The 17020-nt window shown below is 44.8% G+C and overlaps 1 protein-coding gene across 1 annotated transcript; it reads right to left on the reverse strand.

Moving 5' to 3' along the window:
• Positions 1 to 371: 371 nt before the first annotated feature.
• kiaa0513 (KIAA0513) lies at positions 372 to 16439 on the reverse strand (the record flags this gene model as incomplete). Its single annotated transcript, XM_079273078.1, has 11 exons — positions 372 to 677; positions 1724 to 1818; positions 3020 to 3100; positions 8184 to 8261; positions 9252 to 9324; positions 9421 to 9461; positions 9555 to 9762; positions 10717 to 10787; positions 11264 to 11337; positions 11584 to 11683; positions 16033 to 16439. 11 exons carry the CDS (start codon positions 16437 to 16439, stop codon positions 628 to 630), a joined length of 1278 nt encoding a protein of 425 aa, XP_079129204.1. The 3' UTR covers positions 372 to 627.
• Positions 16440 to 17020: the final 581 nt, after the last annotated feature.

The following is a 17020-nucleotide window of genomic DNA, read 5'->3' on the forward strand; positions in this document are numbered from 1 at the left end:
GTCACGGGCAGAGTCACGGGCAGAGTCACGGGCAGAGTCACGGGCAGAGTCACGGACGGGGTCACGGGCAGAGTCACGGGCAGAGTCACGGGCAGAGTCACGGGCAGAGTCACGGGCAGAGTCACGGGCAGAGTCACGGGCGGAGTCACGGGCGGAGTCACGGGCAGAGTCACGGACGGGGTCACGGGCAGAGTCACGGGCGGAGTCACGGGCAGAGTCACGGGCAGAGTCACGGGCAGAGTCACGGACGGGGTCACGGGCAGAGTCACGGGCGGAGTCACGGGCAGAGTCACGGGCAGAGTCACGGGCAGAGTCACGGACGGGGTCACGGGCAGAGTCACGGACAGAGTCACAGACGCCTCACTGTGCACCACGTGATGATGTCGTATTATTGCTGCTACAGGACAGGGTGCAGAGGAGCACGACCACGTCACATAAACAGGTTTGCTACAACGATGGCACAGTTCAGTACAGGAGGTTGTGTTGCTCTACACAGCAGTGCACCACACACATCAACAGCAGCCAAATGGAGAGTCGGTCACGGTGGCATTGAGCTGCAAAGAAATAGCTGATGTGTGCCGTCAGTCCGTTACGTGGAGACTTTGAAATGCAGCGTCGTCGACAACCTCACTCTGCCGCCATCTTCTGTATGTGGTCACTCAGCAGCTTATACTGTTCTGCAAGGGGACACACACACCACACACCACACACACACACGTTATTTGTTCCCATTTCATTTTTTCTCAACATGCAGATGAAGTAGATGGAGCTCGCAGACCTGTAACAAACATCTTTGTCAAAAATGCGATGTGTGAGACTAATGTGCAAGACAAGGGTCACATGACAGACGGAGACACCGGCTACGTCCTCTGGGAAGTTATCACGGCTCAACTGTTATACTTTCATCACAACGACTGCAAGGTAGACGGTGAAAATGTTCACAAGACAAAGTCATCTACAATAAAGTGCGTCCGTATGTGTTTGATGAGCCACCACAGCTTGTTGGATGATGCTGAGCGGCTTCAACGTTTCTTCACACAGGGTCTGAATCTGAACTGGACTAACGAGTCACTGCTGGAGGAAGGGGAGGGGCTTGGCAGCACTGCTCTTGGATGTTTCTGTGTCAGCTCTACTCTACCTATTCTTTTGCAGACGGAGCACTTGTTTGCATGAGAGAACAGAAAGAGTCTGAGTGAACGCACTCTGACTACTTACACTCTGATCCCAAAGCCAGGCACTTCCAGATGTGGTCGGGCCGATCCGATCAATTGTGACGACATACTTAGTGTGCATTCACACCGGCATCACCTCGAGGTACACATCACATGTAAACACCAGGTGTCACCAACACTCCCCCTCTCTGGTCACTTTGCACTCTCTGGTATAAAACCAGCCAGGAGGGTAAAGTCAGCGTTCTGAAGTAAATGGCTAATTTAACTGCTGATCCTTAAAACTCTTCTTCTGCTGCTGCTGCTCATTGACTGCAGCTGGCAATGGTCCTGACATTGCAGCAGTTTATACCTTCGTGACATTGACGTGTCTACATATCTGCAGGTCCAAACTCCTGCTGCTATCATGTTCTTCTCTTGAGGAGCTGTAGACTGGTGTTGGACGGGGATTGAGCAGCGGTCCCTAGTGGAGAAGCTTCAGCTTGCACAGTGAGTTAGTGAGTTAATGAATAAATGAATGGTCTGAGAGCAGAGAGTGTTCTTTAATGCTTTACCTTCATTTAGGTTCCCGATGACTGCCTGCTTCTTCAGGAAGTCATTGCACAGCTTCTTACTGAGCCCGAACGCCAGCATGTTGTGAGTGAATGTCCTGAAAACACAAAGCTCATCTCAGGACAAATGTTCTGTGTTTACCATCTACAGCAGGAAACAGAACCCAGTAAACGGACTCTGCTCGTATCGTTCTTCTCTCGTCTTCTGACCGCTCAAAGCACTTCAACACGACACGTCATCGTTCACCCGTTCACCCACTGCTGCCACTTGTAATCATTCATATCCGCTCATACAGGAACAGCCTGTGAAATATTTTGGGGTTAGGTGTCTTGCCCAAGGACACATGGACTAGCGGAGCCGGGGATCGAACCGCCGATCCTCTGATGAAAGGACGACCCGCTCTACCCCTGAGCCACAGTCGCCCCAACTCAACAACTCAAAACGTAACAAAAGAAAGAGTGTGTGGTCCAATAACAAATGGATCTGTGTATCTACTCTTTAATACAAGGTCCTCATGGACTCTCAGCTTGATATTCTGCTCCATACTCAATCTATTCATCCAGGATGAATCCATAGAATCTGTGCTTCTATAGCTTCATCCTGAATGAAGCTATAGAAGCACATATTCTATAGATTCATTCAGGATGAATCTATATAAGCACAGATTCTATAGATTCATTCAGGATGAATCTATATAAGCACAGATTCTATAGATTCATTCAGGATGAATCTGTAGAATCACAGATTCTATGGATTCATTCAGGATGAATCTATATAAGCACAGATTCTATAGATTCATTCAGGATGAAGCTGTAGAATCACAGATTCTATGGATTCATTCAGGATGAATCTGTCGAATCACCGATTCTATGGTTGCATTAAAGCAGATGTTATCCACAGCCCCTGGAACACAGACATACAGATCTTGTAGCACGAACCTTCTTCACAACATTCATTTAAATTCAATGAAACAAAAGTATATGTCATACATGTATTATTGCTATTATTGGGAGTTTAACCACCTGGAGGCTGATCACACTAACCGTTTGTTGGTAAATGTCCTGCGCCAATAACAATAACACTACAATATGTCTCGAGCATATTCATAATAACTTGCACTGTTTAAACACTATAATACCAGTTCTGTCTGTTACATCTAAATATAGACTTACATATTTAATCATCATCTGTTACGTGAACCTCAGGCCAAGAACAGAAACCAACATCTGGCTGTTTAAACTTGATGTATTTTCAGATGTACACAGAACATGATAGTATTTGATGTGCAGCTTGCTCACCCCAGCTGGCCGAAGGCGATGTTCTCATCGGTTTTGGAGCAGTCGTCCCTCTCCTCCTGCGTCATGTGACACCACTTCTCCCTGCAGCACACGCACAGTCAGAGTCAGGCTCCGTTTGGCCTCGAGCTCCTCCACAGGAACAGGTCAGGGGTGGGTGTCCACATGAATATCATGCTGCCGCTCAGCAGCCACACCACACACAGCAGTGCCTTCACATCCATCTACAGCCTGTTGGACAACTTTACACTCGTCCGTTTTATTATCCACAGAAAGAAATCCATGACATCCACCCCTGAGCTGCTCATGATGCAACAACACAGATTACACATGGAACACACACAAGAATAAAGAACAGTCATCAGCCAACAGCAGAGGAACAAAACCACGAGTGATTCATTCACAGAGTCATCAACAGTAACAAATGGATGAAAGGGAGGATGTGGTTCTGTTGTATTTATGCCACAAATACAACTCGTATTCAGATGAATAAGCAGCAGCACTTTCTTACTTCACCGAGTGGATCTATTTTAAAACTAACTCTCCCAGTCAGCACATCATCCTGTGATGAGATCTTGAGGAACGTCTTTCATGAGATCTCATGTGCATCCTCTGCTTGCATGCTTGCTTCATGTTGGCTAAATGACGATGTGGGTTCATCGCCACCTTACACACAGAGTTACCACATGACTCCAGTAGATCTACAGAGTGTTGAAATATGATTCTTCAGCTCATGGCTCCAGTAGTGGCAGGCAACTCTTTTCAGCTCAAACATCTGTAATAAACCAGCTGTGCAGTAACTGCCCCGAATCAAGCAGCATGCAGACACAACCAGAGAGCAGCAGGTAGACAGTGAAGACCTCAGCAGCTGAAGAGCAAGATGTTTCCCTCAGGAAGTCGAGAGCAAAGATGAAAACTATTCAGCTGAAAGGCTCGATATGGACGTAACTTCATCTGGTGACACAAACATGATCGTTGAATGGACACTGGCGGTGCGAGTGTCTGCTGGCGGTGCGAGTGTCTGCTGGCGGTGCGAGTGTCTGCTGGCGGTGCGAGTGTCTGCTGGCGGTGCGAGTGTCTGCTGGCGGTGCGAGTGTCTGCTGGCGGTGCGAGTGTCTGCTGGCGGTGCGAGTGTCTGCTGGCGGTGCGAGTGTCTGCTGGCGGTGCGAGTGTCTGCTGGCGGTGCGAGTGTCTGCTGGCGGTGCGAGTGTCTGTTGGCGGTGCGAGTGTCTGCTGGCGGTGCGAGTGTTTATACATACGGGAAAATACATATTTTTGATCTCTGCTTTTTGAATAATGCCATGAATTACTCATGATGTTTGTCAGGAAAGTGGCAGCTCGTCGTAGACTTGTTGTCGTATCATTTAGTTTAGTGTGAAAGTGATCAGTGAACAACATCTCTCGTCTCGCACAACGTCACCAACACAGACGTTAGCTTGCTTGCTTGCTAGCTAGCGAGCTAACGTAGCCCAAGAACACATGTAGTCATCTCAGTGATGTGTTGAATCCAGTGACTGTAGATCAGAGCCAGACCTGCTGTATGTGTGAGTACATCCTGGTACTCAACACATCGGATGCATCGCAGCTTCACAAGTCACTTACGCCACTTTTGGGTATTTTCACTTATACCTCATATATTTCTACAGTTTTACACCAAAATACAACTTTCTTGATATGCAGAATTATTAAAGTTGACAAACGTGTGTGTAACGCATGGCACAATTCAAACAGGATCAAAAAGTACCAAATACGGTCCCATGCTGGGCATCTGGAGGCGGGACTCTCTGTAGCACATTTACGAGGTAATAATATGTCAATATTTCAGTTTGTTGGGTGCTGCCCCCTGGTGGCCCTAAAAATAAAATAGGTAAAAGAATGTTGGTGTATATTTGGCTCTACAATACAGCAGAAACACTTGGATAATATCTAAACATAACACATTACTTCGTGTATTTGGCAGGAATGAATAAGCTGTTTAACGTGGATATTATTGCATGTTCAGAATATGCCTGCAAGCAATCTGCAGTGGAAACATAGAAGCGTGCAAAGACGGTAAAAGAGAGAGAGAGAGCAAAGGGAACATGCAGATGGAGGCAGAGAGAGAGAAGAGATCTCACATGCTAGAGGATCAATGGTGTGAACATGCAGCGAGCTGTGAAGAGGCAGAGAACACCTTCACAGCGCCTCCTGCCCCAGATATGAAGACATACCATCCCAGACATTACACAAGGTCAAGATATGAACTGTGGGGGGGGGGGGGGGGGGGGCTTTCACTCACACCAGCATCATGTCAACAGCAGCATGATAGAATATCTGCATTAGTCAACAGCATGCCAACACAAGACCAACGGAGAAAGATGAAAATATGGTGAGAGAAACCAGCCAGGAACTCATAAATCTATTCAAACACGTTCATCACACACAGTAGTCCAATAATAACTACAAGCAAACCATCAAACTATGTCCTATCTATAACTCTAATGATGGGGGAATGATTTATCTATTCACTTATACACAACACAGTGTAGACTAGGCTCCTGCCATCAGGGGGGGGGGGGGGGGGGTACCATTACAGACTCTCCTATCACTGCTCACTAGAGAGCATCTTCAGACTGAGTGAGAGGCAGGGCGACCCCCCCCCCCCCCTCACCACACCGGGCTGCTCTCTAGTGCGGCCCCTCGACATCATCGTGTGCCCGTCCTCCATCACCTCCCTCAGAGGAGAACGCGTCTCGTGGTCTTATTGGAGGTCAGCTTGGAAACTACGGCGTTTAGAAGTGTGCCATCACCATAATCATAGACTTTATTACAATCAATTAAATACATTCATGCATTTGGAAATGCTATGAATTGATTCATCAAATGTTCCTTTAAATTATGCATTAATGCTAAAGTGCAAACGCTTCACATTATTCAATTTGCTATTTAACTTCTTTGTTATTATTCTGTCTTAAATAATTAAATGATTGAATTCTAAAATTGTATTGAAATTGTGATATTCAGTTTCAATTGTGTTTTGATATTCTATTTACTTTTAATTTTGTATTATATTGTATAACTTGGAATTCATTTGTTTGAAGCTTCAACGTTCAGTTTCTCTTTTAAACGGTTCCTGTGAACGTTGCTCGTCACCAACAGTTCTGTTCACAAGCGCCGACTCTGAACCAAACACATGATGCATCCTCGATGGCCAATCACTTTAGATTGTATGTCCCGACAGAAAACATCTGCAAAGTAGATTCTTACTGAGTCTCCGTCACTGCCTTTGTTGTGCCAATGCACCACCAACCCTCTGCAGGGATGTGAATGCCCCCCCCCAACGTGATGCACAGGACTAACTCAATGCTTGATTACATTACAAAGAGATGTGCCCTCTCAAAGGAGTGCTATGATGTTGGATGTTACAGGAACTGTGATACATTAATATGCAGATCAGTGTTCTGATATGTATTTGAAAATTAACTTTAAAATATGTGTTTTTAATACTATGACAGATTTCTTAACATTAGGATTTTCTTCACAATCCATTGAATGGTAACCCCTGTATCATGATACTGATCCGATGGTCAGATTATGTTTTTGAATGTATTCATTGATTAAGGTTAAACAAATATTAAAACTTGTAATTATTCTGGTGGCACGCTTCAGGCTACAAACTACTTTATTGTTCGGTATGATTTTCAGAGTAAAAGCTTTGCTGTGTCTCCTCTTCCTCTTAAGCATGCTAATGAGACAGCGGTTGACTGTTTGTTAATAACTCTCTTTAACTTTCTGTCCCCTTCAGATACAATCTCAAAGCATCTGCCTTTCTCTTCCTCTCCACCTGATTCATCTTAGTTTGACTAGTTCATCTTTCAGGGCAGTGGACACATAGAAGGACAGACCTCTCGTCTTTCTCTTCATCCTGCGTTCCTCTGCCCAGCAGCAAGGCACAAGGAGACAAAGGGTCAACATGCAGAAAGAGGGAGAACAACAACAGCTAGTGAAGAGAAGTGAAAAAGAGAAGAGTCCCATTATTGATCCACTGCAAGGAGACACCAGATCACTGTCACATCATCAGCTCAGCCTAGAAACATGAATAAATAACACAACTCATCCAAACACAGAACAATATCAACTTATCATACGAACAATCAGCTCTCCCTCCTCCCCAAGGAGCATAAAACCCGCCCAACAGCCCGTCACATTGTTCATTATTTGGGACCAAGTGTATTCCACCCTCAGTCTGGCTTTCAGCAGTCCCTTCAGAACCGGTACCAGCTCCACACTGCTGTAACTCTGAGCCCGGTTCCTGCGTGTCAGCCAAATGGCAAACTCAGCAGTACCAGACGAAAAGTTCAGAGTGTGGACACTTTTCCTCTTAGCAGAGTATTTCAGATCAACTACATCTACAGGATCTCCAACCTTCATTTAAATTTCATCTGACAGATACAGTGACACACAGAACACATTTATGTTTTAAAAGATGCTACATTTTGTCCCACAATTCAACACTGTAACATATTGATTTAATATATATATATATATATATATATATATTAGTGCTGGGCAAGTTAACGCGTTAATTTCGCATTAACGCATTCATTAATTAACGACGACAATAATTTTATCGCGCGTCAACGCATTTCTTTTATTTATTATTACAATTATTCATTTTTTTTAATTGAAAGACAAGAGACAATACATAGACATAACAAGAGGATGACAAGAACAGTGGGATAAAAGCCAGCAAACATCCTATAGTCAGACACTTACATGTTAGTGCACCTATATGCTGAAATTCACCGTAAACGCATTTAAACGGCACAGATCGGGAGCGAGAGAAGGACTTTGAAAGTTCGCGGAAACATTAACGTGAGACAACATCCGGTTTCTTCAGACGAACATCCGGTTTTCAGAATAAAATGCCAACAAAGTATGAATTATATTCACATTAAGTATGAAACTCGTGAACCAAATGTTATTGCCCTTTTGTTCATATAGCAGTACTTTCAAAATAAAAGTGCGCAATACACTACTTTATTATTCATTGTTGAACTTTGCAATAACAATGCGATTAATCGCAAAAAATCCATGCGATTAATCGCGATTAAATGTTGTAATCGTTGCCCAGCACTAATATATATATGATATTCATTTATCTGTCACGATTCCCTTCCACTCTCACCTTGTGGTTGGGGATCTCTTCTTCCTCTCACAATGGACCGCATCAAAGAACGCAGCATTCCAGAACCTCAGCGTGTGCCTGGCAGAGGGACCGGATAACATGTTACAGGTCTGCTGCCTGACCTACTTCACTGAGCTACCTGAGATGACACTGCACATGACGGCCAGTGGCTGCAGAGAATGAAATCATATAATGATCATTCTGGTAACACCTGCCACATCTCATTCCTCCTGTGAAGCCTGAAGGCAGTTGGTCACTAAGCTGTGATATGATACTACAATGCATTGATGCATGCTCGATGTCATTTCCATAACATGTCATCAAATCACACTCTTCTTCAGTGGAGCCCAACCTGCAGATCAGGAACCCACCTGATATCCTAAGATAAATCTGAGGGGCCACAACAGGATTTAGGGAGGAGAGAAAAAAAAATTCTGTTACACTGATTATGCTTAAATTCTTGCATTTAAAAAAAATGAAAAATCCCTGATGTTATACCCCATAAAGCCGCTAGATCAGAAGATGTCCACAACCTGTGAGAAGGACCGAGTAAGCACTAATTACTTTTTAAGGGTCACGAGTCAGAAAGGTTTGCAACCACTGCTGTAGTTAGAAAAGTACATTGAAATTAAATAGATTTTTTTTTTTTAAATGTTACAATATTGATTGAGGGAGAGCAGTTAGTGACAGTGTGGGCTCTATGGTAACGAAGCTCTGACAGCTGGACAGAGTAGCAGTAAGGGGCGGGACTTAGCGAAGGGTCTCTTTAGCTATGAGGAGGTGGCACCAGGTACAGTAGTATAGGATCCACAGTTTGTCTAAAGGGGTCACATGTAGTGATAAACCAACAGATCACTTTCAACCGACTCTACACAGCGTTTTAGTGCCTTTTTGGCTCATTGTTTTGGTTGCCAACTGTCACTGCTCTCGTTCACTGAGCAAATAAATAAAGTTCTAACGCCCCACTGTGTGCTGCCTGTCCAGCACCAAACAGCAGGCAAGGTTACAGTCACATGTAGCTGCTCTCATTCAAGGCTCCTGTGTGTGTTTGATGTTTCCTCAACTTACCAGATGGGTTGCTGCTTCAGGTGGGTGTACAGGTACACCTTCTCTCCTTTCTTTTCCTCTGGAGCTTCAGACACTGGGGTGGAGGAGATCACATTTTATAAAACCGTAGCTCAGCAGGTCAAAGTGCACTTCAATAACTGCAGTTCAAGAGATCTTTGGTGCTTCATACCTGGTGACTTGGGCTTTGTCTCAACTGGGCCTTCCCCATCCCTAGACATGAGAATGCGGTAAAGAAGAAGAGAAAGGGATGAAAACTATAAATGGCGGCATCAATGAAAAGGACTCGGAGGTGCATTTCCTCACTCAGTCTTGGGAGCAGTAGAGCCCCTCAGCTTGTTCTCTAGGCCTCCAAAGAAGCCTTTGACGTCAGTCTTGGATGTGGTTTTGAGGAGGCGCTCAGCGGCATCCTTCTTCACGGACAGCCAGGAGTTGGCCTTGTTGATGTATGAGTCTAGACCAGCTGGAGGACCACCGCGATCCAGTAGCTCGGAGGGAGACGGCTGGGACTTCCCTGAAGAAGAAAAGAGCAGAGAGGTCGGAATAACGACAGCTATCTGGGTACGGCTGGTTTAGACCTTTAAAAGCTCCACAAGGCAAATGTGTGTCTGTTGGACTGGATGTCCCCGTGGTGTTCCTCGTGTCCAGCATCACAGACTGTCTGGCTGATAAACAGAGAACAGACATCACCTTCCAACATGTTGTTGCTTCATCTCAGCCAGCTGCAGCTCAGTGAGCTGCCCACGACAACAAGTACTCGTCCATGAGCTTCGGATATGGACTCAGATCAGATCACAGATGTATTTTGTGATTTATAGATAAATTACTCTTTCCACAAATATATTTATAATGCACAAAAAAAAATCAAATCTAAAAAAATAAACAGATAAAAACTATTGAAGCTGCATTTCCAATCTGTTGATCATGTGAGAGCTTTACTGAATTACTGTGTGGGACTTGTGAGGCTCCCCTGACTCCTTCATTTATCACATGAACACGAGGGTACACTCTTGCGTCACGCTCAGGTAGGAAATGTGGAAACATGGATGTATACAGAGAGCTGATACAGCGTTGGATTTGCAAGGAGACCTTTTGTACTTTGAGTTGCATAGAGTGCAGGTCTACTTTATGTGTATGAAATACTGACTGCAGACGGATGTTGAAGCAATGACCTGTGCGGCGCTGGTACGCTGATCGCTCCCTGCTTGCACAAACACAATCACTACCGTCGTGCAACCTCACAAAGTCATTGCATCAGTGTTTGTGGTGCTGCTGCAAGAGAAACCACAGGGCCAACCTGTGGTGGGAACACTCGCTGAGTCAGCACTGGGAGTGATATTATATATGTTCTCTTCTGCAATCTAGAGCTCTGGTTTCCTTTTAAATGTGTGCAATGAAAGGCTCAACACTAGTTTGAAAAGAAAAGTCCCTCTCATACATGGCAGATAGAGTTAGAGTTCGACCTCACCACTGTAGTAGTATGTGAAGCACATAGTCATGAGGTTCTTGGCCGGGCTGTAGTCATCCATCTGGTGACATCTGGGAACACAGCACATCTTTAGAGAGGATCATCCTATCATTGATGTCATTTACTGGAGCTTTCTCACTAAAAGGATGAGAAGGTGATCGATTGTTCTTATTGTCAACCAACACCATGAAAAGACACAAGCCACAACGACTTGATCCTCCTGATACCTGTTCTCCTTCCTCTGCGTCATAGGGCGCAGTTGTTCCAAAAACTATTAAAAACACATCAATAATCCACCTTGTTGCACACACACCGTGCTGCCGCCAGAAATACTCAGTTGAGCATCAATGTGGATTCATCCACCACTGAAGAAATAGTCCCCATAACATGCACTATTCTCTCCCGTTTAAGTTCTGTATCAAGAGATGTTTGTCTTTTCATGGGGAAAGCTGACAAGAGAAACATTGTAACTGATCATCGGCCTTCTGCTTCATAGGATCACATGATCAAAGCATTCTCGTCTCAACCACAAATATCATAAACTCACTCAAACAAAACCACTGCAAAAGACTGCACCAGTCTGTAGAAGGTGGCTTCACTCACACGCTTAGAGTGGCAGCGCTGTGAACACAGGAGGACAGAGAGTTAAAGTCCACATCAGATCAATGACACACACATAAAACCTCACACTGCAGCTCATTCTGTGAGATATGTCTGTTTGACTTCCTGCTGTCATGTTGGTCATTTCTTAACTTGAATATGTGAGTTTATGTATGTAGGGGGTCCAACAAGAACCTCTAACTCTTTGCATTTGGAATATTGCAGTTATTTTTCCTTAAAGGTCAAGTATGACATCATCATATTTACCTGTGCGCTGACGTATTTGGCAAACCACTCCCTGCCTTTGCCGTTCTCTCCGCTGCACAGCGCTCCAAAACGAGCCTTCTCTTCCTGGTCAAAGTCCTCCCTGTGAAGACACGGTCCATCAACTCATCACAGCATGGCTCTACAGGCACAACTGGCTTTATGAACTTAGTGACTGATCAGATGGATTGGACTATTCAGAAAACGGCATGGATACTACAAATCATTATTAAATCAAGTTTGAATTGATAGTAAATGATCAAAGTGTGAAAAAATAAATAGGAAAAAGCATGCACAATCTGAAACACCAAATCAATTCTGTCGGTATGTCCAGCGTGACGTGCCACCTTTTAACTGTTGTGGATCTCAGATGAAGAAAGATTCAGCAGCTGCATCGCTTACTTCACGCCTCAAAAGTTTTCAGGAACACATTTCAGTAAAAAAACATTTGCAATATAAGAAAAGGTTTCCAAAACATTGACTGTATATAAGAAGTGGACGGAGTCATGGTGACATCACCCATTGGTTTGTGGACGACGGATTTGAAGCCCCAACTTTGCCACTTTGGCTGTCGCCATATTGTTCTTTTGCAACCAGAAGTGACACGATAAAAAACTGTGAAAGTGTTTAAAGTTCTAGACGAAAACACGGACAACTCCCAGCCGGACAACAATCAGCGTGTAGCCCCACCCTAAAGCATCCCCTGCGTCATGGTCTGTCTGGCTCTAAATTTTATCTATTTTATCATGCACTTAATTATTAAGCAGTCATTTTTGACACAGAGTTTTTAGTGTAAAGGTCAATGACTGTGGTCTTTTTAGCAGTTTGATTCTTTGAAGGGATCATACAGATATTTAACTGTCACATGTAACATGATCAGAGCTCTGCAAAGTCTTTCCTCATCTCTCCCCCCTGTGTCACGGTGTGGGTGCATCTCACTGGCGTCAGGAAACGTATCAGAATACCCTTATTTTATTGGTTAAACTGCATCACGTGACGTGATTTACAACGCATTGGTCGGTGTTTTTCCTGCACAGCTGAACAAAGTGCCGTAAATGCTGGAAAGGAGAGGGAATAACTCCGCTGCATAAAGCAAAGGCCACTGAAAACGGGTCCGCGACGAACCACCAGTTAAGAATCACTGGTCTGCAGGATGGTGACGAGCGGTGAACAGCTGTTTGTGTGGTGTGTTTTCCGTCTCTTCACGTTTCCTTCGCCTACATTCCCCTGGGTCCTAAGCCCCTCCCTGTACAGCTTGTTATCACCTCTTTGCACCAACGTACATTTATAACAAATACCACGCATATTACGGTAATCAGCGTTATTATGTGTCAAACTATCGGTGCATCTCCGGTCTGTCTTTGTTCATCCTGAATCGCTCTGTTCTGTTCTTTAATGGAACATTACTGGAGTACGGAGCCTCTCCCAGCTGTTAGCAGACTGTTGTGCTAGCAAGCAGGCTCGCGAGCGAGCTGTACCCAGCATGCAGTTCGGCGGTGAAATTTTATAAATGTACAATTGTTAGTGTTACAAATTGTTTATGTGTCACAGACTGTTGTGTGCTGTGGTGTGTTTCTCTGTTACAGAGCGTTAGTTGTGGGTTGTTCATTGTTGTGTTATAAAGTTATGACCATGACTAGAGTTCCCTCTCAATACATATAAGACAACTAGCGCTGACAGCAGCAAAGAATACATTCAGCTGCCTGTTGAAAGCAGACAGCAGTTGTTTCAGCTATGCGCCGGTATAATGGTGTGTGACGAATTCATATCATACCGGAAATAAAAACCGGTATACTGCCCAGCCCTAGTCTTTATTATAGTTTGAGCAATTTTGTCCCAATATCTGACGGGCCGGATTAAAAGGCCCAACGGGCCGTATCCGGCCCGCGGGCCGTAGTTTGCCCATGCCTGCTCTAAATGGACCACCATCTACGAAATGAACATCACGCTGTATTGAAGAAGACTTGAAACTTGAGAGGTTTTCTTTGTTGGCCAGTAGTCATTATTTTATACACCATTTTGTATTCTGTTTTCAGGGAAGGAGAACACCTGTCAATCATATATCATGACATTGCCTAGTGGTACGCCCATCAAGCGTGCAATGCTGGGAAGCGGTGCAACCCATCGCGTCCAAAGATGCCTCCACAAAGCAATGAACTAGAACCTGGCTGATAAGCTAGTCACGGTGTCATGGCACTTTGTAAAGACTGGTAAAGGATGGATGTGTCATTCCCCCCATCCTCCCACAACCTTTATTGCAAAGCAAAGGAATTGTGAGGGTTCACGGCCTTCTGTCAGGGTTTCAGTGTAGAGCAGAGACTCAGGCGCAGACACAAGGTGAGGTAGAATGCAAGGTTCTTTACACCAAGCAGTCAAGAACAGGAACTAAAACCAACTCCAACAGGGAGCGCAAAAAATCCAAACTGAAATAAAAGGCAAAGTCACAAAAAAGGTCAAAGTCACAAACCATGGGACGGAGAGGGTCAACACGAGGGATAAACACTGGAGACACACTGCTGGCCGTCTCACACGATGAAGACTCAGCCAAATGATCACTGGACTGTCTTACAGAAGGTAAAAGGACAAAGGCAAAGTGTTGTATTGACTGGGAAAGGACTGTATATTTTTACTGTGGTTCATTAAAAGTTGTGGCCACCAGGGGGCATCGATCAGAATGCACTCCAGACAAGATGTTCCTTTTGAGAGGTTTACTGACAATAGTCAAATGAGCAATTGTGTGTGGTTGAGTTGTTTGCACGCACACAGTCTTGAGAGTCAAACTCCGAACAGCAACATAAACTAATCTATTTACAGACACGGCCGTCATTTCACGCCGCCTAGCTCGTTCAAGCCTTTTCACTTCCTTCACGCCGTTAATATTAGTCCGCGAGCAGCTGACTGCCGTCCTCTTCCGCAACGGGCGTAGTGCGGTTCCTGTTCCGCTGCTTCTCCGAAACCCGTCTGAGGTCGTCCTTCGTCACACAAAGCAAGGGATTCATTCTTTGAGACAAGATGGACTATGACATTACAGAAGTCGGTTCACCATCTGTAAGCCACTGTCCAAAGAGGTCAAAGGCCAACGGATGGCAAATTACCCAACAGAGAACCAGAACTCAGCACGGTCAGAAGTGATTAGGCCTGCAGCAAAAATGCCAGAGAAAAGATATATATAAATGTCTGTGAAATGAAAACAAGAGGTGCCCTGATATCTAGGAGTGCCCGCTTAACATCTCATCCTGCTCATATTGGACTTCTTATCAGATGCTCATGCGTCCGGTTGACTGCTGTTTGCCTGGGCCTCTGCTGGGGACTCATGGGAATCTCTGACCGGGTGAATGCTTCTAGTCATTCTGGGTACAAACATGTTGCATCTGAATGTAAATACACAGCCTGAAGCAGAACACATGAGCACACAGTCAGCAAGAGTGGAACAGTTGTGTGCTGAGGAGCTACATCAAGGCTATTGATGCCAAAGGGTTCACGTTGTCTGAGACTGGACTTCTTACGGGCAGACGGGAACACCAGATCCATCTGAGACAATACTCACTCTCTGAGATGAGCAGCTGAGGGGCACCTTGCCCTGCACCCAGCCATCCAGCCACACAACACCAACTACTCCAGTGTCCCTGAGGGAAGAGCGTCTGCTGTCTCTGGACCGTCTCTATACTGTAGTCCCTGTGCTGCTCAACTCTGGAGAAGAGCAGCAACTATTGATTAGGATCAATAAGAGAGTACTCCATCAGGTTAGCACGTAGGCTAGTTCTCCAATACTGGAAAAAAGACAACCGCCCAGTTGCAGTGTTTGGTTGAGAGATGCCCACCAGCAGATAGAACTCAGGTTTGATCTCCGTGGCTCTGCACACTGACTTGAGGAAACGTTGCCTTCCTTCATGGGCAACACTGAATCCAAGCTTTAAATCTCCTCATATTTAAATTTCAGAGCTAGTCATTGTCATCTTTTGGACGTACCACATTAATGAGTTTGAGTGGAATTCATAAGCAGCTTCAATCGTAATTCATATTTTGACTGATATTCATCAGTCTGTACATCTGCAAGTCCTTTAAGCAACATTGACAATAATGAGTCACTGATGCTCATGACTATTGGGAAGATTGTACATCCTGCAACAACTTGACATGTTTTTGTTTTGTCAGAGAAAGAATGTTCCATTTAATGTGTCAGAAGAGAAACGTCTGCTTTAAACCCCTTTGTGCAGTTTTGTAGAAAAGTGATTGTAGCATCTTTCAAATGACTCTGATGGCATAAGCTTATGTTTGTAGAAAAATAATAAAATGATGGTGAATATTCACTCAGTCTATTTTCTAGGAGTTGCCAGAGTGGAAGTTTTTCTAAATTGTCACATGGGGGCTTTCGATGAGTCGATCATGTTGCTTTTGACTGATGTAATGATTCTTTCTAGTACATGTATGTGAAAAAGAGTTCTTCCTTACTTTCCATGAAACACCTTCTCCACATAAGCCTTCATGAACTGCCTCCTCTCCACCGTCTCACTGTCGGCGTCCTCTCCACTGTGAGCGGATGAAGAGGACGACCTCCTCAGCTCCCACGGGTCAGAGGGCGGGTCCATGTCGTTCTCGCTGTCTGCCGACTCTGTAGCATCGCTGTCGTTGTCTCCTCCCTCTTGGTGGTGCTGGTGGTGCTGGTGGTGGTGAGTACTGGACTTGGTTGGCGCCATGGGCTCTGGCAATAAAGGCTGCTGGTGGACTCCCATGGAGGGGGCCTGCTCTGGGGAGTAAACGTCAGCATGGCCGTGGTGTTGGCCTCCATCTATGCTGAGAGCTGTGGCCTCGGAGGGCAGATCAAAGTCTATTAGGTTGTCCACTGCTACAGCCTCCATGGTGGACACGGGTCCTTTCTCTTCGCTCTGCAACAGTGTTTTCAGAATGAGCTAGTCTGCGCTCTGCAGGAACATGAGGGGGGGGGGGGGGGTCAGAGATGTGGGTGCTAGTTTGAGGTCTCGACTGTTGTTATTGGGTTTGGATTTTGCAGACCCCCCATCCTTGAGGGTGCCGACATCAAGTGAACTCACGAACCCAATTCATCTGTGAAGAAAGGAAGGAGAACGTTAGCTTTGTGATCACCTTTTACATTCAGCTACACATGTAATAGACCTGAAGGCAGCCATGCTAACAAGCTGAGTGCTAACATCAGCATGCTAAGATGCAGACGTGCTGCTGTAGAACATGCCGATAGATAGATAGATAGATAGATAGATAGATAGATAGATAGATAGATAGATAGATAGATAGATAGATAGATAGATAGATAGATAGATAGATAGATAGATAGATAGATAGATAGATAGATAGATAGATAGATAGATAGATAGATAGATAGATAGATAGATAGATAGATAGATAGATAGATAGATAGATAGATAGATAGATAGATAGATAGATAGATAGATAGATAGATAGA

Source organism: Melanostigma gelatinosum, assembly GCF_949748355.1.
Source record: "Melanostigma gelatinosum genome assembly, chromosome: 1".
NCBI lineage: Eukaryota > Metazoa > Chordata > Actinopteri > Perciformes > Zoarcidae > Melanostigma > Melanostigma gelatinosum.